The following is a 23,844-nucleotide window of genomic DNA, read 5'->3' on the forward strand; positions in this document are numbered from 1 at the left end:
CGTTTCAGGGGTTAAGGTGACACCCACAGACCTCAGAGAGAATCTGCTTCGGACTGAAGCATTCCCCCCACAAGACTCAACGGAGCCCCTCCAGCAGCTCTGCTCTCCCACCTAGGGGCTCCTTAACGCTCAGGCCGCCCCTTTGCTCCCGGCCTGCCCCGGCCCCAGCCATTCCCCGACCAGCCCCTCCTCCCGCGGGCAGCCAGGGATTGGCGGGCCGGGGGCGGGCCGGGGGCGGGGCCGGGCGCCCTTCATCCCCACCGTCGCTGTTGTCGCTGTTGCAGCCCTGAGTTCAGCTGGGAGCAGAGCGGACCGCACCGGCCCGAGCGGAGCGCCGCGCGTGCCCAGCCGCGAGGCCAGGTACCGCTTCGGGTGTTCATCCTGCCGCACAGGGGAATCGGGTGGGCCGAGCGCTACTGTCCACCCTCCTTGTCCATAGCTGGGCTCTGGGCAGCTCTCCTCTCGCGTCCTGACCCGGGCAGGCGCCCCAGCCTCCGGCGAGCCAAAGCCCCGCGCGCTCCAGGCGCCGGTCTTGGGGACCTGCCAGTCGGGACTCAGCGCCGAGCTTGAGCAGGGCGCTGGAGGTACCGGGAGGGACACGTCGTCGCCTTGGGGCCTCTCGGCATGGCCGGGAGGTGCAGCAGGAGGTCGGCGGGCACCAGGGGCTGGGACCACAGGACGCCTTGTTGGAGGCTCGGGCGGCACGCCCCAGGCTTTCTGAGGCAGGGCCCGTGGGGCAGGCTGGAGAGGGCCCGGGGGGAGGACCCAAGAGGAGCCTGGAGCAGTCCCTGGAGCGCTGCCCCGACGGGCGCCTGACAGGCAGAGCAGCCCGGCTGGCACGATGGGAATCCGGTATATTTATCTCGGCTGCTTTGGACAAGGGCTTGAGGGCAGATCGGGCCGGGCCGCCTGAGGGGCCGCGGGGTACATGCTGGTCCCAGAGTCGGTGCCATTTGCAGAGGAGCCAGCGGGCACAGAGGACGCAGGGCGCGCGTGGCTCCCTGACCTGTGGCCCGGGCGCCGTGCGAGCTCCTCCCAACCTGGAGCTGGGTAGGGTATAAGTCAGAGCCGGCGCAGCGCACTGCGGAGAGAAGGAACCAAGACCTGGTTTGCAAGAGCCCGCCCCCGCCCGGTTGGCCCCTTCGATTGGCCACATCGAATGCGTGCATTTGTTTACACCCGGGCAGGGGGAGGCCAGGGGCGGGACCTGCGGGGACCCGCCCTTTTCCCCCCACAGGGACCTGAGTCCTGAGTCCAGGTATGGGCTCCCAAACAGGTCTGAGAAAGGCTAAGTCAAAGGCTCTTGAGCCCTGAGGAACACCGTGGAAGACATCCCCACTCATGTCCATCCTTCCTTCAGCCTGCCAACCCTGTCCTTTCTTCCATAACCCACTCGGGGCACAGACCTGCCCCTGGAAAATGCCCTTGGACCTTTCACCTCTTCCTGTTCTGTAAAAGGTCTGGGATGGGGCTCATTTCCTTTTGGAAAGGAAGCAAATCCCTCAGGGCTCTCAGTCTGGGGGATAAAAAGCTAAAGAGACCCAAGGATGGTTCGATTTTGAATGGGGGATATTAGGCACAGCCAGGGTACGCTTCCTGCAAGAAGCATCACTGGTGGGAGGGATCAGGACTGGAAGATGCCAAGCCTGGCCCGTCTCTGAGAGGGCTGGAATGACTGAAACCAGAAATGGGAATCTGATTTCTTGACATTGGGAGCAGGGAGCCAAATCTCTGGGGAGGGTGGGAGTGTGTATCTCAGAATTTTGCTCTGCCTGGGCCCATGGGACCCATGTCTTTGCTGGCCTCTCAAGTCACTCTTCGTTGTGTGCTGGTTCTTTTGGCCCATGTCACAAATGGTCCCCACACCAGTCCAGGGCTCCAAGTTGCCAGATCATGACAACTGGTTGCTCCTGCTCTTGTGCCATTGCCCTAGCAAGTAGCCTTGAAGCCCTGGACAGATGGAGAAACTGAGGCACAACAAGACTGGCTGGGTGGTTCATGGTCTCTGGGTTGAGTCAGGGAAGGATTTTAAGCTGAACTGGACACACCCTGGAAGTCTGGGTTGGGTGTGAGGACAAGCATCCAGTTTGAGAGGGAAACATATTTGGAGGGGAGTGGTGCGGGTGGGCCACCAGGGAGGTGCAGTTTTGGCATCTCTGTGAACAGAAAGCTGAGGTGGAATGTGCAGTCTATGCTATAGTAGAATTGGAACTCAGGGGGAGGATGTTCTAGTGTAGACATGGCCAGGGGCCAGGCCTCAGATGGAGCAGGTAAGAGGGCTTGCCGAGGGCCTCAACTGCATTCCATTAATTTATTTTTATTTGTTTCATTTTTTGAGATGGGGTCTCACTCTGTTGCCCAGGCTGGAGTGCAGTGGCACAATCTAGTCTCACTGCAGCCGCCGCCTCCCAGGCTCAAGCAATTCTCCCATCTCAGCCTTCTGAGTAGCCAGGACCGAAAGGTGCGCAACACGAAGCCTGGATAATTTTTTTGTATTTTTGGTAGAGGCAGAGTTTCATCATGTTGCCCAGACTGGTCTCGGACTCCTGAGCTCAAGCAGTCTGCCTGCGTTGGCCTCCCAAAGTGCTGGAATTACAAGTGTGAGCCACCGTGCCTGGCCATTCCATTCATTTAACATTTGCTGAGCACCTACTGTGTGCCCTGTGTAATCTTGTCTAGTGGGCAAAGGGTAGGCCTTTGACTCTAGGTAGTAGGACAGACATAGGAGAACAGGGTGGGGCTCTAGAGGACCAGGCGGGGCTTCTGGGGGCCAAAGGGAAGGACCAGCTGCTGGGCAGGAGGGGCTTTCCGGCCAGTGGCCTGGGGTGGCTTGGTTTTGAATTTCCGCTCTGCGGGCCACGTCCTGTACACAGCCTCTCAGCCGGCACGTCTGCACACGTGCATGGCTGCTGAGAATGGGGGTCACTCCAACTGACCATCATCTCCACATGTATTTTCCATTGCTCAGGTAGACAAGTCCTGGGTGCTGGACCAGGGATCTCTGAGCTTTCCAGTTGGGCCTGGCCTTGTGGCCCTAGTGGGCTCAGCCCCACCCTCTGGGTGTCATAGCACCTGGCTGGTAGGGGCATAACCTGCTCTGTGGAGACCTGGAGGCACAGCAGCAGTCTTTTTGTGGGGTCCTCCAGGGTTCTGCCTGGCCATCTTGGCAGTGTCCGTTGGGCCTACTGCCCCCTCACCTGGGATCCCTGGCTCCCTCTCCCCTTCTCTCTCTTTCTGGGGCTTTTTCCTCAGTTGTCTCTTTTTTTTTTTTGAGATAGGGTCTCTCTCTGTTACCCAGGCTGGCATGCAGTGGCATGATCTTGGCTCACCGCAGCCTCTGCCTCCGGGATCAAACAATTCTCCTGCCTCAGCCTCCCAAGCAGCTGGGATTACGGGCACCTGCCACCATGCCTGGATAATTTTTGTATTTTTAGTAGAGATGGGGTTTCACCATGTTGGCCAGGCTGGTCTGGAACTCCTGGGCTCAGGTGATCTGCCCGTCTTAGCCTCCCAAAGTGCTGAGATTACAGGCGTGAGCCACCACGCCCGGCCTTACAACCATCTCTTGCTGTCTCGTTGTCTGTCTCTTCCTCCATTTGGCTGTCTCTGACTGGGCGCTCACTCTGTTTCTCACCTCTCTGGTTGTCTCTGTCACTCTCTGTCTCCCTGTCTAAATGTCTGTCCGCTATCTGCATGTGATTTTTGTCTGTTTTTCTGTCTGTGTCCCTCTGTGTGTATCTGCATTTCCCTGTCTCCCTGGGCCTCTGCATCTCTGTCTGTCTGTCTTTCTCTCTGTATGGATCAGTATGCATGGACGCATGGAGCTAATGACTGTTTTCTCTCCCTGCTCTCTCCCTGTCTATCTCTCTTCCCTCCCTCTTCCTCTTCTTCCTGATGTTGGATGTTGCCCCTCCTCCAGGCCGACCTTGACTTTAGCCCCCCATTGGACTCTCTGATGAGTCCTGAACTGCCCGAGGCCTGTGTTGCAGCTTTCTTTGGGGCCAGAAGTCCGGCTGTCCAAATATTTGGCCGCCTCCAGGGGATTCCGGGTCAGCAGGGAGGAGAATGGGCTGGCTGGCGCAGGGTCTCCCCTGCCCCTGGGGGGCCACAGTCACGTGATGTCCTGTCTTTTGCCTCAGCTGGGCCTCGGGCTGCACGTCCTTCTCAGCAGACTGGCAATGGGGGAGGTGGGGGCTGCTGTTGCTGTAGCCCACTCGTGAACCAAGAGCTTCTGGCTGCAACCTCTATGGGTGGCAGCCTGAGCAAGGAGGGTCCAGGGCTGGGTGGGAAGGGAGGCTGAGGTGCCTAAGATTAGGCCCAGCTACAAGCATCTGTTAGAAAATGTACCCGGCCACAGGAAAGTCTACCTTCCGGCCCCAGCTGGGTCTCTCAGATCCTCCTAGACACCTCCGGATGCCCAGAACACACAGCCACAGACCCTAGATCCCAAGGCCAGGGAACTGGGGGTTGAGGATTAACGTAGCCAGTAGTTCAGTTCTCTGGGCCATCTGCCTTCCCCTGAATGTGCCCCCTCCTGCATGTCACTTCCTCGGTATTAGCCCAGTGTTGGTCACACACTGGCCACTTGCATTGTTGTGTTGTTGATGAGGAGGACGTGGCAGAGGGAGGACTAGAATCTACTGGGGTCAAAATCTGGAAACGTGGGTCTGGAGGAGGGTAAGAGGTGTCTTTTCCCTGTTCTAACATCCTCCTCCCACTTGCTTTGTCCCTAGACCCCTGACCCCAGCAATCAGCTACCACTAATTCCTGTGGCTGTGCCTTGAGAACATACAGTCCAAATGTCTCCACTGGATCTGGTTTCCCCTCTTACTAACACCTTGTCCTAGGAGGGGGCATCTTCCCTCTGAAGCCTGGAGGAGCAGGTGGACAGAGGGGTAGCTGTCCAGATGGGTACCAGACTTAGAAGGGGGGCACCCTGTCTCAGTCAAGGAGGGGAGTGGTAAAAATGAGCTGAGCTAGAACTGGGGGCAGCCCTCATCCCTGAGCCCCCAGGAATAATCATGAAGGACCCTCAAGCCAGGCCAACTGTCTCTCTCCTGAGATCTTGGCGGAGGTCAGGAAGCCTGGGCCTTAGCAGTAAGCTCCAGAGGGTCTGTGCCTCCGCTGGTACAAGTGACCCCCAAGGAAAAAAGAGTGTGAAGGCCTCCCTGTCACCAGCTCACTACTGCAGACCCACACCCACTTATGTTCCTGAGCATGGGGAAGGAAAGCAAGACTCAGAGTCCTGGGGACTCCAAGGACCTTGATCCCTGGGCAGAGAGCTGTGCTTCCTGTAGCCGCTTGCATCAGCTGCCCTGAGGTGGCCTGGATTCCTGGGGCTCAAAATCTTTAATTAGCCAAACTCAACACCTGCCGAGGTGTGACTGATGAATTCTCACCAGGTGATGTTTGCGTGGGCGGGCGTTACCTGCTGCACCATCCCTGTGGCTCCTGGCCCCTCCTGGCCCTTATCTCCCAGGAAAGCAAAACAGGTCCCAGGGCAATGGCCTGGGCCGTTGATCTACTGCCCGGGCTCACACTACATCCATGACATGCCATCCTGATGACCTGCCCAAGGCCACTATGATCTCCCCACCCTAGCGCCTGGCCACTCTCTGGGCACCCATGGCCTGCCCTGGGGATGAAGGCTTTGGGGAGGCTCCCCACTCATCCCAAACTTTGACCAAGCCTCATGGGACCCCTAGAGGATAGGGGTACACTGAGGTCCTGAGTTGGGGAGTACGCTGCCCCTAGCCACACAGTGAGGGAGGGCCAAGCCCAGCACCAGAAGGTCTGCTCTGGGCTTTCAACACAGGAGATCAGGCTCTGCTGGGATCCTTTCTCATGCAGGGGCCCTTCCCTGAGTTTACCCTGACTCCCGGATACAAAGGAGCCTGGGAGGCCACAGGCCTGAGGGGTAGGAGCTGTCAAAAATGGGCTGGTAGCTTCAGGGAATGGCTGGGGGCTCCATGCCAGGCCAGTGCTAATGCTCACCCTGGTCCCCAGCCCCCAGCCCTCCTCCCTGCCCTGGACCAAAGTCCATACTCCTGGACCTGGCCTTTACAGCTCTATCAGGTTTGTCTGTTGCCACAGAACCTTCCTTCAGCCCTCACAGTCTGCCTTGTACTGCACCTCAGGGCCTCTGCCTATGCTGTGCTCTCTGCCTGGTGCACTGTTTCCTGTTTGACATCCCAGGGTGCCTACTGGAATTTTAGGACTGGCTTTGTTACCTCCTCCAGGAAGTCTTCCTTGATTCCCCCATCCTCTTTTTTTTTTTTTTTTTTTTTTTTTTTGAGATGGAGTTTGGCTCTTGTTGGCCAGGCTAGAATGCAATGGCACAATCTCGGCTCACTGCAACCTCCACCTCCCAGGTTCAAGCGATTCTCCTGCCTCAGCCTCCCAAGTAGCTGGGATTACAGGCATGTGCCACCACGCCGGGCTAATTTTGTATTTTTAGTAGAGACAGGGTTTTTCCATGTTGGTCAGGCTGGTCTTGAACTCCTGACCTCAGGTGATCCTGCTCTCCTCGGCCTCCCAAAGTGCTGGGATTACAGGCATGAGCCACTGCGCCCGGCACCCCCATCCTCTTTTTTGAGACACAGCACTGTGTGGCTCACACTGAGTTGCAGCAGGAGCTACAGGGTAGTGATGAGGGTGCTATTTGGGGGGGTTGTCTCTTTCAGACTGGAGGTCACTTGAGGAGAGATATTCTAAATCCTTTCTGGGATCTCGGGCCAGCCCAAGACCCAGCAATGACTGGTCATGATTGAGTAATAGCCACCAGGCCCCAAAGGTCTAGGCCCAGCTCCTGCAGGGGGGATGGGGAACCTGGAACTCAGACCTCAGACACCTCCCACTGCCCATGACACAGACTGTGGTCTCCCTGGAGGCAGTGCCTGGCTGCTACGGAAGAATATTAGGGCAGAGAAGTGTGTTTTGTCCAGGCTGCCAGCTCAGCACACTCTGAGGGCCTGTCCCAGCCTGCCCAGGACAGGGGGCCGAGAGAGGGCACCCCCAACTGAGTGCAGGGCGGACTCTGGAGTAGCTCTGGACGCCAGCACCGGCACCTCCATACCCAGGTGGGACCCTTGGAGGGATGCTGATGGCAAGGCTTAGGGCAGGGGCATGAGGACAGGTGGACCTAGGCAACTCTGGGGTCAGGGGAGAAGGCTCAAGAAGAGATGCTAACATTGTTAGAGTTCTGAGTAGGTGGGGCTGGGAGGAGAGGAGGTAAGATGCTGGCATCAGAAGGAGAGGCAAGTTTGAGGGATGCAAGAGTGCCATGTGTGGGGTCTCCAGGGTCCAGGTGCCAGAATCTGAACTCCGGCCTGGGGCTGCCTGGGGCAGTACAGGGAGGGAGTCCTCTGACCAGAGAGGCCAGAGGCTGCTGTGACCTCTGCAGCCTCCGGGGGCACCAGGCCTGAGGCCTGAGCCCAGCCTCTCCTGTTCACCCCTAGCCCTGAGTGCTACATTTGAGTCCCCCAGTGCTCCAGATTCAAGGGCAGACCTGAGACCATCAGGGGCTGGAGTGGGGATGGGGGGTTCAGGGCAGAATTCAGGGTTCCCCAGCAAAGAGGGTGCCGTGGCTTTAGGACCAGGCTCTGGCTGTCCTGCCTGGCAGTACTGTCCCACTCACTGGTCTCCACTCTGGCCTCAGCTCTCCTGCTGGCCAGGCTGGCCTTCAGGGTGTCCTTACAGAACCTGGGGGCACTATGCCCAGTCACCTCTGGGTATGAAGCAGGCAATTCCTGGATCCAGTGATGGGAGAGGGGCCAGTGAGTTGTCTGGGCAGTGAGCAGGGATGGTGGGGAAAGGGGAGCTGGTTCCTTTGAGGCCTAACGGGGGTTCCCTGCCTGGCAGCAGAGGAGAGGCTTGGAAGAAAACATGGCCCTGAGGCCAGGACTGTGTGGAAGGTGAGGCATGTGTGGCACAGAGAACCGGCCCTGGAGCACCCTTTTCCTGGAAGGCCCCCTGAGGGCCCTTTGCTGCAGCCAGGCGGGAAGGGCCCAGGTGTCCAGCTACCCAGCACCGCCTCAGGCATCCTGGCTCCGGGGAGGGGGGACAGCCTCTGCGCCTGCCGTTCCCAGCGCCAGCTCTCAGCCCACAGAGGGCTCTTTGTTCTGGCTGCCAGCAGTGCCCGCCGGGCGGCTGGGAACAGGGCCCACAGCCCTCACCCTCTCCTGAGGCCTCCAGCCGTCGGGCAGTGCCATTCTAGATTGGACAGGAGGCCCCTGGACACAGGGTCAGTGCAGGAAACCATCTCCCAGTACTGATGTCAAGGAGGGGAAGTCTATCCCGGGTACATACCCAGAGTGAAGTCTGGGGACCTGGGACTGAGCATCTGGGGATGCTGGTGCCACTGGGCTCTGAACTTGGGTCATCCAGATGATCCTTACTTCACAGATGGGGAAACCGAGACCCCAAAGGCTTGCCTGGATGGGTGTGCGTGTAAGAAATGCATTATGTGCTGGCTAGGGTGTCCCATCAGAACATGCTGGGAACTCAGGTGTCCGAGCTGGATCCCCCCAACGGCAGATCCCAGGGAGGCAGCAGGCAGAGCTGCATGTGCGGGTATGTCCCGAGTGGCCATCTGGGAGGTGTGCTATGGCTGCAGGCCTCGGGTAGGAGGCTGGGCCATAGGCCCAAGTAATGGGGCTAACCAGAGGGACCGGCTGCTCTGCAGACATCTGACTGTTGGTGTGAGACCAGTGCTCCTGGTGGTGTGCCCTGAGCCATGGAGGTGCCTTTGCAGACAGAGATGGTGGAGCTGGTGCCCAATGGCAAACACTCAGAGGGGCTGCTCCCAGTCATCACCCCTATGGCAGGCAACCAGAGGTGAGTACAAGAGGGACCCAGTGCTGGCTCAAGACAGGGCAGGGCAGGGATACAGAGCAAAGGGCTGGAGCTGAGCCACCCACCCTGACCTGTGCCTACAGGGTCGAGGACCCCACAAGGAGCTGTATTGAGGGCAAGAGCTTCCTACAGAAAAGTCCCAGCAAGGAGCCACACTTCACCGACGTGAGCGGGGCAGCAACGGGTTGTTGGGGGACACTGTGGGGAACTTGGATGCAGTAATGAGGTGGTCTCTGGCAGCAGTGGGAGGCTGAGGGACAGTCAGGGGGCATGCCGTGATGCCCCTGTCCCTTGCTGACTCCTCCCACCCTTCCCCATCCCATTCTGGTGCCTGCAGTTCGAGGGGAAGACATCATTTGGGATGTCAGTGTTCAACCTCAGCAACGCCATCATGGGCAGCGGCATCCTCGGACTCGCCTATGCCATGGCCAATACGGGCATTATCCTTTTCCTGTGAGTGCCCTCAGAGAACCTTCTAAAGATAGGGGCCCTAAGCAAGTCACCAATCATGACCTCCCAGGACCTGCCAGTTCCCTGTCCTAGCACCCAGGCTGCAGTGGGTGGGCACTTCTTACACTAACAAACCATGCCTGAAAAAAACATCCACAGCCAAACAAATATACCTCACTGCCCAGTAAACCGACTGAGGTCACAACACAGGCCAGTCTTACAGGCCAGAGACTGTCCTTCTGCCACCTTACACATGATGGCCAAGCCCCATGGCCAGGCTTTGTGTGGGCACACGTGTCCTTTGCCTGGGGGCTCTGCCCTGAAGCCAGAATGGAACACATGTTTGTTTCAAGGACTCGAGAGGAGGAGGTGCTCAGAGGGCAGTCATAGGGACACTCTTGACTCAGAGGGCCCCTTCTGGTGTGTGTCCCACCCTGGATCAAACGGGGTGGTGTTCATCACCCCTGGGACCTGCTGAGCTTGCATCCATACCTGTTGGAAGTCCAGACACCCAGGTCACAGACCCTTCACCCCCAGGCCTCTCAGAGCCCCTCACCCTCTGCCAACTAGGGTAGCCCCCAGTGGCCTTTTTCTTCCATCTTCCCATGTGTCCCCAGGTTCCTGTTGACGGCTGTCGCCTTGCTCTCCAGCTACTCCATCCACCTGCTACTCAAGTCCTCAGGGGTCGTGGGTGAGCTTCACACCAGCCTGGAATGGGCGGGAGCTGGTGGGTAAACTGGGGCCAGTTCCTGACTTCTTGACCCTGCTGCCGCAGGCATCCGTGCCTATGAGCAGCTGGGCTACCGTGCCTTTGGGACCCCAGGAAAGCTGGCAGCAGCCCTGGCCATCACGCTCCAGAACATCGGAGGTGAGAGCAGTGGGCAGGGGCAGGCAGTAGGCAAGCAGACGGCCCCGAAAGCTGGCCGGTTGGGCTGACCCCAGCGCCTGCTCACCCCTCTCCCCACAGCCATGTCCAGCTACCTGTACATCATCAAGTCTGAGCTGCCACTTGTCATACAGACCTTCCTGAACCTGGAGGAGAAAACCTCGTGAGCCCTGGAGTGGGGAGGGGAGGAGAGGGGTGCTGTACAATGAGGAGGGGTGGGGTAGGGGGCTGGGTGAGGGTGGGGGTGCCAGGCTGGGCTAGTGGGAGAGACAAGACAAAGCAGACAAGAAGCTGGTGGAGGTGGGAGAGTTGCCAGCAGAGCCAGCATTCAGTTCACACTCACTTGGGAAGCACCTAGGGGACCCCCCTCCAGAAGGGGCATGTGGGGCTAGGGGCAGGGTGCAGCTGAGAAAGCTGGGCCCCTCCTCACCCCGAACCCAGCCTGTGAGCATGGGAGGCTCAAGCTTAGCTCTAAGCACCTGCTATTCCTGACCATGGGGTTGCCCCCCCACCAAGAGATTAAGCCCAGGTGTCCCAGTTGCCTATCACTTTAGCCAGCATTGACTGGACTTCAAACGTGTTTTGTGGGACAGAGGGGACACAGTCAGGCCCTGCTCTTGTCAGCCCAGCCGAGCAAGCAGAGGGGCTGGGAGGTTGAGAGTAGCTCCGGCAAGAGGGAGAGCCGGAATTCTGCCCCTAGGGCCCTGGGCCTTTCCCAAGGAGTTGACCTCCAGGCTTGCCTTTGAGGACGGTCCTAGCCCTTATCCCCTTGTTTCCCCATGCCCCATATCCATTCCTGGTGGGTTAGAGGAGGGAGCAGGATGAGGCAATGCCAAGATGCCAGAAGGAACCGCAAGGAGTACAGGTTATTGCAAGTGCCTGAAACCCCCATGGAAAACACCACCTTCCTCTAGAACCAGGTCCCTTCCTCCCACCCACCTCCATCCAAAGGCTGGACCCAGACCTGTGTGTCCTGAGAAAAGCAACAGCAGTGCCTATAATAGAGAGGGTACTGAGCATGAGCTGTGTGCCAGGCTGGAACCTTAGTTCTCACGTCACCCTGAAGGAGAGTACTGAGGACACGCCCTTTTTTTTCTTCTTTTTTTTTTTTTTTTTTTTTTTTGAGACGGAGTCTTGCTTTGTTGCCCAGGCTGGAGTACAGTGGCGCAATCTCGGCTCACTGCAACCTCTGCCTCCTGGGTTCATGCGATTCTCCTGCCTCAGCCTCCTGAGTAGCTGGGATTATAGGCTTGTGCCACCATGCCCGGCTAATTTTTTTTGTATTTTTAGTAGAGACAGGATTTCACCATGTTGGTCAGGCTGGTCTCAAACTCCTGACCTGATGATCCACCCACCTTGGCCTCCCAAAGTGCTGGGATTACAGGCGTGAGGAAGCACGCCCGGCCGGGCACGCCCATTTTGCAGATGGGGAAAGTGAGACTCAGAGCTGTGGACAAACATTCTTCAGATGTCACTCACTGGCACCACTGGTAACTCCAGCAGAGGGAGGCAGGGGCCCCATCCCAGGCTGAATGGATTCTGACCCTGGCTCCCGATTCCTGTCCCTGCAGGGACTGGTACATGAATGGGAACTACCTGGTGATCCTTGTTTCTGTCATCATCATTCTGCCCCTGGCACTGATGCGGCAGCTTGGTGAGTGTGGAAGGGTCAGAGCCTTGGAAGGGATGTCGGAGGCGTATACCATGGGAGGGGCCCCAGGTCTCAGAGTGCCCCCTCCACTTTGCAGGCTACCTGGGCTACTCCAGCGGCTTCTCTCTTAGCTGCATGATGTTCTTCCTAATTGCAGTGAGTCATCTTCCATGTTGGCCGAGAAAGCGGGCAGCGGGTCTCCCGGGGGAGTTCCCTGTCATCAGGAGGGGGCACGTGTCTCTGGGAAGCCTGGGCCAGAAGGCAGCTCTGCCAGTCCTGATCTAGATGTGGCTTCATGGTAACTTCCCAGGCAGCTCAGCCTGGCTCTGACACCCTCATCTCTCCCCACTCCAGGTCATCTACAAAAAGTTCCATGTGCCCTGCCCACTGCCCCCCAACTTCAACAACACCACAGGCAACTTCAGCCACATGGAGGTCGTGAAGGAGAAGGTGCAGCTGCAGATCGAGCCTGAGGCTGCAGCCTTTTGCACTCCCAGTTACTTCACGCTCAACTCACAGGTTCTGACAGGTCAGGGTGGGGCGGGGGCCCAGTGAGAGTGGGGGACTGCCTTGACAGCCTCATGCTTCCCCAGACAGCATACACCATCCCCATCATGGCCTTCGCCTTCGTCTGCCACCCCGAGGTGCTGCCCATCTATACCGAGCTCAAGGAGTAGGTATCTGTGGCTGGCAGCGGTGGGGGGGCTGCCCTGAGCTGGTTTGGGGAGAATGGATGTGGTCCTGAATGTGGAGAGGGGAGTGACAGGAGCCAAGTCACTTTATCTAAGATCTCCGGGGCAGCCATGAGAGGCGATTATGAGCAAGAAGGAGACTCCCTCAGCTGCTGAATGGTGAAAGTGTGGTGCCAGAGAGGGCTTGGGGCACATGGGGGTCTCCCAATGTTACCCAGCTTGTCACCAACACCCGTCCCCCACTTCCCCACAGCCCCTCCAAGAAGAAGATGCAGCACATCTCCAACCTGTCCATCACCGTCATGTACATCATGTACTTCCTGGCTGCCCTCTTTGGCTACCTCACCTTCTATGGTATGGTGGCACTGGTGGGCAGAGGCCTAGGCCAGGCTGGGGGGAAGGGACTGGTTGTGGCCATGGTGCCCTCCATACCGAGGCATGTGGTGCCTGGCTGTTCCTTGCTGCTGTGGAGGTGAGTCTGCATGCCAATCCCCACAGTGTTGGGGTCCCCCAGGCAGCTCAGATCCCACCTCCTTCCCGGGGCCACCTGCTGACCACCCTCCCTGCCTGCCACAGATGGGGTGGAGTCAGAGCTGCTGCACACCTACAGCAAAGTGGACCCATTTGACGTGCTGATCCTGTGTGTGCGTGTAGCCGTGCTGACAGCAGTCACGCTCACAGTGCCCATCGTTCTGTTCCCGGTGAGCTGGTGGGCAGGTGGCCAGACCAGTGGCGGGAGGGGCTGATGGGGCCAACAGGCTGATTATTCTTCCCACCTGTCCCCCAGGTGCGCCGCGCCATCCAGCAGATGCTGTTTCCGAACCAGGAGTTCAGCTGGCTGCGGCATGTGCTTATTGCTGTTGGCCTGCTCACTTGTATCAACCTGCTGGTCATCTTTGCCCCCAACATCCTGGGCATCTTTGGGGTCATCGGTGAGGGTCTGGCCCTGCTGTGGAAGCAGGGTATTGCCCCAGAGGAATTCACCTCTGCAAATCCTGGCAGATTCCTGAGCTTACACCCTACATTAAGTGGAGTGGCCATGTGCACAGTTTGGCCTCCCATCTGAGCTTTTGTCCATAGGCTATTCTAATCCCTTTTCGGGGCTCAGAGTCACTGAGTCAGTCCCCCATGCTGGAGGACAGGGGTGGACCCCAGGGATCAGAGGCCTCCTCAAAGGATCTCACTGGGTCTTGTCCACATTTCACATGTGAGGAAACTAAAGTTCAGAGTGATTAAAGGAGCAGCGGGGCCACACAGCTGGTGAATAGGAGCCTTGGGCTTGATTCAGCCCCAGGATCACTGCACTCCAAGTTTGGCGCTCCATCCACTGCCACATTCCAGATGGGGCTCTCAGCTGGTAGAGCAGACAATTCTGAAATATCTTTGGGGTGACCCAACTCAGAGGACTAATAAACTCTGCCAGGACTGACAGACAGACCTGGGGGCTGAGTATCATGGATATCATTGACAGCACTCTTCGTTCTCTATGTCCAAAATCTAACTCGAAATGAATTAAGCAGAAAGGAATTCACTGGCTCAAATAACAGAGAAGCCTTCAAGTATAGCTGTAGCCTGGAGCCCAATACCCTTAAGCCCTCATCTCTCTCCATCTCTTGACTTGCCTTTCCTCATTGCTAGCTTCATTGGCTGACATTCTCCTGATACCGACATCACCAGCCTTCTATCCTCACGGATAGAGAACAAGGGGGAGAGGCTGATGGGCTAGAATCAGGCAGCACTCTCCAGTGGTCTCAACGTGAAACTCCCTCAATAAGGAGTGTTTGATCTCATTGAAAAGTCCACCCCCGAATCTTAGTCAGTAGGAGGATATGAGCCAGCAGTGGCCATGTCTTGTTCTTTGCAGGTGCCACATCTGCCCCATGCCTCATCTTCATCTTCCCTGCCATCTTCTACTTCCGAATCATGCCCACGGAGAAGGAGCCTGCGAGATCCACCCCCAAAATCCTGGTGCGAGGGGCCTGGAGGCCGGTGGGCTGGTATGGGGCTAAGGGAACTGCCCTGACCTTGGACCTGACCCTGACTTCTGATCTCACAGGCCCTATGTTTTGCTGTGCTTGGCTTCTTGCTGATGACCATGAGCTTGAGCTTCATCATCATTGACTGGGCCTCAGGGACCAGCCGGCACGGAGGAAACCACTAGGGTGACCCTCATGCTGTTCTGTCTACTCACCCTAGCAGCCCTGCCCAGACTCTTCAGCCCCTGCTCCCATCCAGTGGCCAGTCGGGGGAGGAGAAAGACGCGATTAACACTGTGGCATTCAGCCAGGCCCCATGTCCTCTCTGTGGAAGGTTTTTGTTCAAGAGCCAGGACCAAGGCCCTTGGGCCACTATCCTGCTAGGCTCCAGAGCAGCAGGGGCTTCTTGAACTGGGAGCAGGGTGGGGCTGTCGCCTTAGATCCCACCCAAGCCCCTCATTCCCTCCTTGCACAGATGCGTACACTAGGGCCCAGCAGCTGCCTCCTGAGGAGATACAGCCTGTAGAAACATACAGAGCTGGAATCGGCCTAGAGCCATTCCCCTACCCTGCTGCTAGGCCACGGTCTGTGCCCTGGGGCCTCATCTCCCCAGCCCACTTGTTTTTCCCCCTTTTATTCCCTAGGCCCTTTTCAGACACTTGGGCCCTTGGATACTCTTCTCCCACCCCCCTTCACAGGATGGCACCCTCCCATACCCCATAGCTGGGACCAGCAGGTTCTGCTGAGGGTAGGGCTGGTGTAGCTATCCCCAAGAGACCCCTGCCCTGTCCCTTCACCAGTCCTGGGGAGGCTGGGACTCCCCCTGCCACAAGCCTGGGCCACAGCTCACATTCCACTGCTGGGAGAAGAGACAGGCCGAGGCCCAGAGTGGCCTGCCCCCGGGAGCCAAAGACCCCAGTGGCCACACTGGGACAGGGTGGGGAGGCTGGCAGCCCTCTTTTATAAATATTATACATAAGACCAGCTGTGTTTTCTATTCTTGGTCTCCATGGTCCCTGGATTCCTGGAAAGTGAGGTAGGGGCCAGAACATGGATGGTGATGGCGGGCTCCCGTCTCTTTGTCCGGGATGAGGGTGGGGACAGGGCAAGTCCCCCACCCCCCCACCCCCTGCCTCCCAAACTAACCAGTGGCACACTCAGACCCAGCTCTGGGCCTGGGCCAGGCTCAGCACAGACCTGCTTTCTCACGGGGTGAGGTGGGGAGGAATTAATGAGGCCCCAGGAAGTGGGACAGAGAGAGGCCTCCGGAAGGAGGCAACGTGAGGTGCATCCCCAGCAGCTTCAGGGAGGGTCTGAGCTGGGGGCAGCTGAGCCCTGAGGGAGCCCCAGGAAGGGCCCCCTTCCCTCCCCTAGCTCCCAGGCTGCCATGTCAACTCTCTGTCAATGCCCTGAGTCTTGGGGACAAAAGTCCAGGAATCCTGTGCCCTGTTGGGCTGATCTTTTTATTAACAGTAAAATCCACTGTGAATAAAGTAGGTTAGTAGTCCCTGTGTGGGGGGACCCAAATGGCAAAGGGAGGCGGGAGTCCAAGGTAGGGCAGGGGCTGCAAGGAAGCAGGACAGCCCCAGGTGTCCTGGCCCCGGTGGGACTGGGAAGCTGCCCACTGCCTTGAGCAGGTCTGAACCAGCTGAGACCCAGTGGGATAGAGCTGCCCAGGCCTTGGCACCAAACCCTCATTAAGAGAGACCCTGCACCAGGCTAGGCCGCCGGGGAAAGGGCAGCAGGAAAGATCCAGTTTGAATTTGCAAGGCAGCTGCCAGCTCGGGAAAATCCTGAAGAAAGAACTTCCTCAAGCCGATGGCTGCTAGGCCCACAGCAGTGCCAGCTCAGCAGAGGGGAGCTTCCTGAGTCCTGTTCCCATCAGGCCCAGGCATCTGACTCCAAGCTGGGGACTCACCCAGCAGCCCTGTGGCCCCAGGAAAGAGCTGGACACTGGCCTAGAGGTGGATGCAGCACAGGGTGTTCTGATGAGAGGGGCTGCCCTCTAGAGGTCTCGATGGGGCCATAACCCTGCCTGGAACCCTCGGTTCCTGGGCAGTGGGGGGCAATGAAGGGCAAGTCCATCCCGCAGGCAGACCTGGGGGTCTTTTCTTGTACTCCCTCCATCCAAAGAAGGCTGCAGGTCAGAGCAGCAGCAGGACACCACGTCTGGCTCAGGCCCCGCAGACCAGGGGAATGTGCTAAAGGCAGCACCCTCTGCGCACACACATACACACAACTGGTGTGGGGAAGGACCCTGGGCCCTGGCCCAAGAGACCATATCTGCTTGCCCAGTCAGGCCTCCTCCAGCCTCACCATGGGCAGCAGGCTCCAGCAAGGAGGAGGCAGGTAACGTGGCCACTACACCAGATTCAAGAGCCAAGTGTCCACATGACCGTTTGAAAATGAGTATCGCCAGGCGTGGTGGTTCACGACTGTAATCCCAGCACTTTGGGAGGCCGAGACGGGTGGATCACGAAGTCAGGAAATCAAGACCATCCTGGCTAACACGGTGAAACCCCGTCTCTATTAAAAATACAAAAAATTAGCTGGGCGTGGTGGCGGTCCCAGCTACACGGAAGGCTGAGGCAGGAGAATGGCGTGAACCCGGGAGTCGGAACTTGCAGTGAGTTGAGATAGCGCCACTGCACTCCAGCCTGGGTGACAGAGCAAGACTCCATCTCAAAAAAAAAAAAAAAAAAAAATTAAAAGATTTAAAAAAAAAAAGAAAATGAGTATCCGTTGTCCCTGGCTGTCAAATTCCAGACACTTGGCCTCCATGGTCTGCAGGCCCTCAGGCATCATTAAGCATTTGTGTATGCGTTGAAAATTTTCCCAGGTTTTTTCCTTTGTTATCCTTTTAAAAAATTGTTCTGGGGCCAGGCGTGGTGGCTCACACCTGTAATCCCAGCACTTTGGGAAACCGAGGTGGGCAGATTACTTGAACTCAAGATTTCAAGACCAACCTGGGCAACATGGCGAAACCTCGTCTCTAAAAAAAAAAAAAAAAAAAAAAATTGAAAAATTAGCAGGGTGTGGTGGCTCACGCCTGTAAGTCCCAGCTCTTTAGGAGGTGGAGGCAGGAGGATCACTTGTGTCCAGGTGACTGAGGCTGCAGTGAGTTGTGATTGTGCCACTGCACTCCAGCCTGGGCAACACAGCAAGACTCTGTCTCAAAAAATAAATAAATAAATAAACAGATAAATAAATAGTTCTAGGCCGGGTGCGGTGGCTCACACCTATAATCCCAGCACTTTGGGAGGCCGAGGTAGGCGGATCACCTGAGGTCAGGAGTTCGAGACCAGCCTGACCAACATGGAGAAACCCCATCTCTACTAAAAATACAAAAAATTAGCCGGGCGTGGTGGTGGGCGCCTGTAATCCCAGCTACTCGGGAGGCTGAGGCAGGAGAATCGCTTGAACCCGGGAAGTGGAGGTTACAGTGAGCCAAGATCAGGCTGTTGCACTCCAGCCTGGGCAACAAGAGCCAAACTCTGTCTCAAAAAATAATAAATAAATAAATAAATAAATAAATAGTTCTGGAAAAATTGTTCTGTTTGGAGTATTGACAAGTTAGAGCAGCCTGAAGGTCCAGTACAAAGGTCTTCTATATTTCTTTTCACTGTTTTTCTTATGACTGCTTATTATAGAAAAATAAGAGCAGGAAAGGGGGCAAAAGCATGGGTCTCAGTCTCCCTGCCCAGCAGCTGCCCTTGCCCACACCCTTCTCACCTGTGTGTACAAGCACACGTTTGTGTCTCGACTGACTCATTCATTCATTCAACAAGCGTTTATTGACAGTTCCCACATGCCAGGCACTCATCTAGCACCTGCAAATAAAGCAGTGAACAAAGTAAAGCCCCTGGCCTTCCCTGAACTTACAGTCCAGGCTGGGGATTAGATCCAAAAAAGAAACATTAAACCTAACCACTAAATTCTATCATGTGGTTAGAAGATGCTCAGTACTACAGGGAGTAAAAACAACAAGGTAAGAAAAATGTGGGGCGGGGGACAGGGGGTCAGAGTGGGCCTGAGAAAGGAACTTTTTTTTTTTTTTTAAAGACACAGTCTAGCTCTGTGGTCCAGGCTGAAATGCAAATGGCATGATCATAGCTCACTGCTGCCTTGAATTTCTAGACTCAAGGGACCCTCCTGCCTCAGCCTCCTGAGTAGCTGGGGACTATAAGCACATGTCGCCACTGCCTACTTATTTGTATTTTATTTTTTGTAGAGACAGGGTCTCACTATGTTTCCCAGGCTGGTTTCAAAGTCCTGATCTCAAGTAATTCTCCCATTTTGGCCTCCCAAAGTGCTGGGATTACAGGTGTGAGCCACCATGCCAGGCATAAGTCTTAGTTTTTAATAGATTATTCCAGCTGCTGCATTAAGACTAGGCTCTGGGTGGGGAATGGGGGGCAAGGGTGACACTGACACAAGGGTTCCTGTAGTTACTCCAAATAGTCATGTTGCGTGGCTTAGCCCAGGTGATGGTAGATGCGGGATGAGGCACTAGGATTGTCCTGAAGGTAGAGGTGGCAGGGTTCCTGGATGATTCGAGTATGGGAGGAGAGGCAGAAATAAGTCAAGGGTGACTCCAAGGTTGTCTAGGGATAGAGGTGCCACTGCAGGAGGCTGGAAGAGGAACAGGCTTGGGAAGGAGATCAGTTTTGTCCATGAAGAGTTCAAAACATTGATTGGGCCGGGCGCGGTGGCTCAAGTCTGTAATCCCAGCACTTTGGGAGGCCAAGGTGAGCAGATCACAAGGCCAGGAGATCGAGACCATCCTGGCTAATACGGTGAAACCCCGTCTCTACTAAAAAATACAAAAAATTAGCCGGGCGCCGTGGCGGGCGCCTGTAGTCCCAGCTACTCAGGAGGCTGAGGCAGGAGAATGGCGGGAACCCGGGAGGCGGAGCTTGCAGTGAGCCGAGATCGCGCCACTGCACTCCAGCCTGGGCAACAGCGTGAGACTCCGTCTCAAAAAAAAAAAAAAAAAGGCCGGGCGCGGTGGCTCAAGCCTGTAATCCCAGCACTTTGGGAGGCCGAGGCGGGTGGATCACGAGGTCAGGAGATCGAGACTATCCTGGCTAACATGGTGAAACCCCGTCTCTACTAAAAATACAAAAAACTAGCCGGGCGTGGTGGTGGGCGCCTGTAGTCTCAGCTACTTGGGAGGCTGAGGCGGGAGAATGGCGTGAACCCGGGAGGCAGAGCTTGCAGTGAGCCGAGATCACGCCACTGCACTCCAGCCTGGGAGACACAGCGAGACTCCGTCTCAAAAAAAAAAAAAAAAAAAAAAGCCATGGGATGGAAAGAGGCCAAGTTTAGACAGAGGAGGGCAGCAGTAAGCATTGAGCCCTGGAAGATGAGGGAGAACCAGCAAAGGAGCTGGTCAGGAGTAGCCAGGAGGTGAGAGGAAAACTGGGAGAGCATGGGCACCTGGAGCCAGGTAACTGTCAGATGCTGCAAAGGAGGTAAGGGTACAGGACGGACCACTGAATTCAGACACCTGTGGATCCCTAAGGACCCTGACCAGGGCACTTTTGTGAGGGAGGGACAGGCCTGTCTGGAGTGTGCAGAGAAGAAAGTGAGGTAGAACTGGAAAGAGCCAGTGTAAACAACTTGTGTGAAGTGAGAGGGGCAGAGCCAACAGTGGCTCTTAAGAAAGACTGAAAAGTTGGCCGGGAGCAGTGGCTCACACCTGTAATGCCAGCACTTTGGGAGGCCGAGGTGGGCGGATCACAAAGTCAGGAGTTTGAGATCAGCCTGGCCAACATGGTGAAACCCCATCTCTACTAAAAATACAAAAATTAGCCAGGTGTGATGGCGCACACCTGTAATCCCAGCTACTCGGGAAGCTGAGGCAGGAGAATTGCTTAAACCTGGAAGGCAGAGGTTGCAGTGGACTGAGATCACACCACTGCAGTCCAGCCTGGGCAACAGAGTGAGGCTCTGGGGGCAGGGGGAAGAAAGACTGGAAAGAAGAAGGTACTGAGGGTGAGAGAATGGAAGCAGCTGGTAGGAGGGTAGGTTGGAGCTTGGTGAACGACTTCCAGGATCGAGGTGCTGGAAACTGAGCTGGAAAACAGTAGACAAGAGATTGGATAGTGGAGGTCTGCATATCAGGGAGTGTGCAGGGTGGCCACTGATCTGCCTGGCCAAGTGCTGGTGGCTAGGGACACAGCAGGTCCAAGACGCAGGCAGGGATGGCAAGGAGCCGTGGAGAGACCCAGGGGACCATTCAGATGTTTGCCTAGGCCAGGTGCGGTGGCTCATGCCTGTAATCCCAGCACTTTGGGATTCACTTAAGGTCAGGAGTTCAAGATCAGGCTGGCAACATGGCAAAACCCCGTCTCTACTAAAAATACAAAAAGTAGCCAGTCATTGTGGCACACACCTGTAATCCCAGCTACTCTGGAGGCTGAGGCAGGAGAATCGCTTCAGCCTGGGAGGCGGAGGTTGCAGTGGGCCGAGATCGCGCCATTGCACTCCAGCCTGGGCTACAGAGCAAGACCCTGTCTCCAAAAAAAAGACAAGAAAAAAGATGTCTGCCTGGACCCTAGTTTAAAGTCACCCAGCAACTGACTTTCCAACAACTCGGAGCAGTAATGATTGACTGAGAGTTACTTAGAAAGAAGAGCAGCCCTGGAAGAATCTGAAAGCATAAAACTACTTCCCAACCACGTAAATCTGCAAACCGCCTGGCTACACACCGGATTAGCCAGCCACCTAATCCGCCGAGCTATGCAGAAGGAGGCCACTGCTGACCCCTGGCGGTCACCAGCCGGAGTCTGGCTGCGCGGGGACCCACCGACACGTTGCCCAGCCGTGTGGCTGGGATGGCCGGTCACCCATGGCCGTGCGGTCGAGCCTTGAGGCTCCAGGACAGTCCTGGAAGGCTTCCTGGCAGATCCGTGGGAGGAAAGCAAACAGAAGGGCGGGAGGCGGGAGGGGAGAGATCCCCCGGGATGGGTAGGGCCTCGACGCTGGGCATCGTGCGCAGGTGTGTACCGCAGGGAGCCAGCCAGACCCCCACGGACTGCCTGACCTTGGGGGAAGCCCGGCGTAGAGGAAGGGGCTGGACCCCGAGAACCGCCCTTGACTATGTGTTCTGAGAGCAAGTTTTACCCAGTTCCTCTCTATCCTCCCGACGACTCTGGGGTCAAACTCAGCAGGGCATCCGAGCCCCCACGGCGCAGCGGGCCTAGGCTGGCATGGGCGACGCGGAGCTACGCCGCCCTCAGGAAGCAGCGGAGGTGTCCAGCGGGAGAATGACCCAAATCACCGTCTAATCTCTGCTGTGAAGTGGAAGCGGGAGGAGGGAGCGTCTCATGACGGAGGGTGTGAAGACACTAGACTGGAGGAAGCAGAAAGGCGGGTATCACTGGGGACGTTCTGAAGGTGAGCCGAGGGCGGCTACCGCGGAGGAAGCCCTGGCGAGGTGGGGCCCCGCGTGGGGCAAGGGCGATGGGGTGCCACAGAGGGCTCGTTGCAAGAGGACGCGGGACGGCTGCAGCCCTGCGGAGACCGTGGCTCGACGGCCAAGGAGTGGCAGGTCGGCGGAGGCGGGAGCCAGGACCGGAGGCAGAGCGAGGCAGGAGACCAGGCAAGGTGGGGGCCACAGCGAGTAGGGGCCGCCAGGCGGGGGCCGGTGTGCGGCTAGGTGCTGGGTCGGCCTCGGCTCCCGCGCTACACCCCAGGCCCGCCAGGAGGCGCCGCTGCCCCACGAAGCCGTTCCGGCCTCTCCCGGCCACCGAAATCCCGCGCTCCGGCCTAGAGAGGCCCCGGAAGAGGCGGTGCAGCGCACTCCGAGGCCGCTTCCGGCTTTGGCTCGGCAGGAGAGGCCAGAATTGGGGGAGGACGCTGAGGGCGGGGCGTGGGTGAGAGAACCTGGGGGAGGTGAAGAACTAGGAGATTGCCCTGGGAGTGGACAAGGGGGAAAATAAGAAGAATTAGGGAGGGGCTGCGGTGGGCAGGGCCGAGGGCAGGTGGCACCCTGCAAGGTTGCACCCTGCGCAGCTCTCGATCCACTGCTGGGCCTCCTGTCTTTTTACCTCGCAAAATGCCGTCCTGGTGAGGTGCCTGGGGAGCCCACCGCTGGCCAAGACCCGGGGCAGGGCAAGGAAGGCTTCCTAGAGGTAGAGAGGTGCACGAAGGCGGGAAAGCAGATATGGGGACATTGGGAGCCCCTTTAGACCGATCTTTAGGTGTCTGAGCCACGGCCATTTGGAGGGAAGGCTGAATGGAGATCAGCCCCCCCAAACCTGCTGGAGGAAACAAAAACTCACTCCCGTTATAATTGCTCCCCGCCCCTCCCCCCCACCAGCTCTCTTCTCCCAGGAGACAGGACGGCCCTGTCCCCACAGGCTTCACTCCATTTCATTCACTCCATTTCCCTCGAATGGTGCCCACCTCCTATCCTCCCATCTCTCGTATCCTCAGGTTCTACTCCTCATAGCAACCAGAAGGAACTTCAAAAATCAGATCATGTTGGCTGGGCGTGGTGCACGGTAGCTCACGCCTGTAATCCTAGCATTCTGGGAGGCTGAGGTGGGCGGATTACCTTAGGTCAGGAGTTTGAGACCAGCCTGACCAACATGGCGAAACCCCGTCTCTACCAAAAATACAAAAAAATAGCTGGGTGTGGTGGCGCGCCTTGTAATCCCAGCTACTCGGAGGCTGAGGCAGGAGAATCGCTTGAGCCTGGGAGACAGGCTGCAGCGAGATGAGATCGCGCCACTGCACTCGAGCCTGGGTGACAGGGCAAGACTCCATCTCAAAAAAAAAAAAAAAAAGTCAGATGATGTCATTCTGCCTTCAACACCCTCCAGTTGTTTCCTTCATACTTGGAATGCAATTTAAACTTTCTTGCCCCATGGCCGGGATGATCTGGCCCCTGCTGACCTGTGCCCCTTGGTGCTAACCCACAGCCTAGCCTGTTGGCATGGGACGCCATGCTGGCCCTCACGTTAGGGCCTTTGCCCTGGCTGATGGCTTTTCAAAAGCTTTTTCTCCAACAGCCTGAAGTCACTCCTGACAAGGCCTACTTCCCTAACTGTCTGCTTGGCCTTGGTCACAGTATTTGCTTCATACGGTACAGGCAGAGCAATGCTTGTGCGTCCAGAACTCAATGACCAGCTTCCCTCCCGCAACAGGTCCCTCCTCCCCTATTACTCCCTCGCTCCTAGTCACAATCTACAGGAAGCCCCTGAGCCCAGCTGGCAAGGTGCACCTTGCTTGGCTGCTTGCTGTTGCATCACTTTCATTAGGGCTGTTTTTGCTCCTTCATTAAATTAAATTCCAGGAAGCAGTGTTAATGACAGCCCTAACGAGTCG

General features: G+C 57.0%; 2 protein-coding genes and 1 long non-coding RNA gene across 5 annotated transcripts in view; 2 read left to right on the forward strand and 1 right to left on the reverse strand.

Annotated features, from left to right (window-relative positions):
- The first annotated feature begins 280 nt into the window (after positions 1–280).
- Positions 281–15,492, forward strand: SLC38A3 (solute carrier family 38 member 3). Of its 2 annotated transcripts, none has more exons than XM_077990504.1 (16): positions 281–360; positions 8,684–8,835; positions 8,937–9,018; positions 9,191–9,306; positions 9,921–9,994; positions 10,079–10,171; positions 10,271–10,352; positions 11,761–11,843; positions 11,938–11,996; positions 12,195–12,359; positions 12,434–12,513; positions 12,786–12,886; positions 13,109–13,233; positions 13,320–13,494; positions 14,353–14,500; positions 14,589–15,492. In XM_077990504.1, the coding sequence occupies exons 2-16, from the start codon at positions 8,735–8,737 to the stop codon at positions 14,620–14,622; spliced, it is 1,518 nt and encodes a 505-aa protein (XP_077846630.1). In that variant the 5' UTR covers positions 281–360; positions 8,684–8,734; the 3' UTR covers positions 14,623–15,492.
- A 2,791-nt stretch (positions 15,493–18,283) lies between these two features.
- LOC144339214 (uncharacterized) lies at positions 18,284–22,207 on the reverse strand. Its single transcript, XR_013413979.1, has 2 exons — positions 20,391–22,207; positions 18,284–18,660 (listed from the first exon to the last, which is right to left on the reverse strand). It is a non-coding gene; the product is annotated as an uncharacterized LOC144339214 (long non-coding RNA).
- GNAI2 (G protein subunit alpha i2) overlaps positions 21,731–23,844 on the forward strand; it is a 33,256-nt gene continuing 31,142 nt past the window's right edge. For both annotated transcript variants that reach the window (XM_077990511.1, XM_077990510.1), the window contains exon 1: positions 21,731–21,909. Coding sequence is in view for 1 of the 2 variants with exons in the window: in XM_077990510.1 (XP_077846636.1) it covers positions 21,840–21,909 (70 nt within the window). In the remaining variant the exon portion in view is untranslated. The remainder of the gene's footprint in view (positions 21,910–23,844) is intronic.

Source organism: Macaca mulatta, chromosome 2 (genome assembly GCF_049350105.2).
Source record: "Macaca mulatta isolate MMU2019108-1 chromosome 2, T2T-MMU8v2.0, whole genome shotgun sequence".
In the NCBI taxonomy this organism is placed as follows: Eukaryota; Metazoa; Chordata; class Mammalia; order Primates; family Cercopithecidae; genus Macaca; species Macaca mulatta.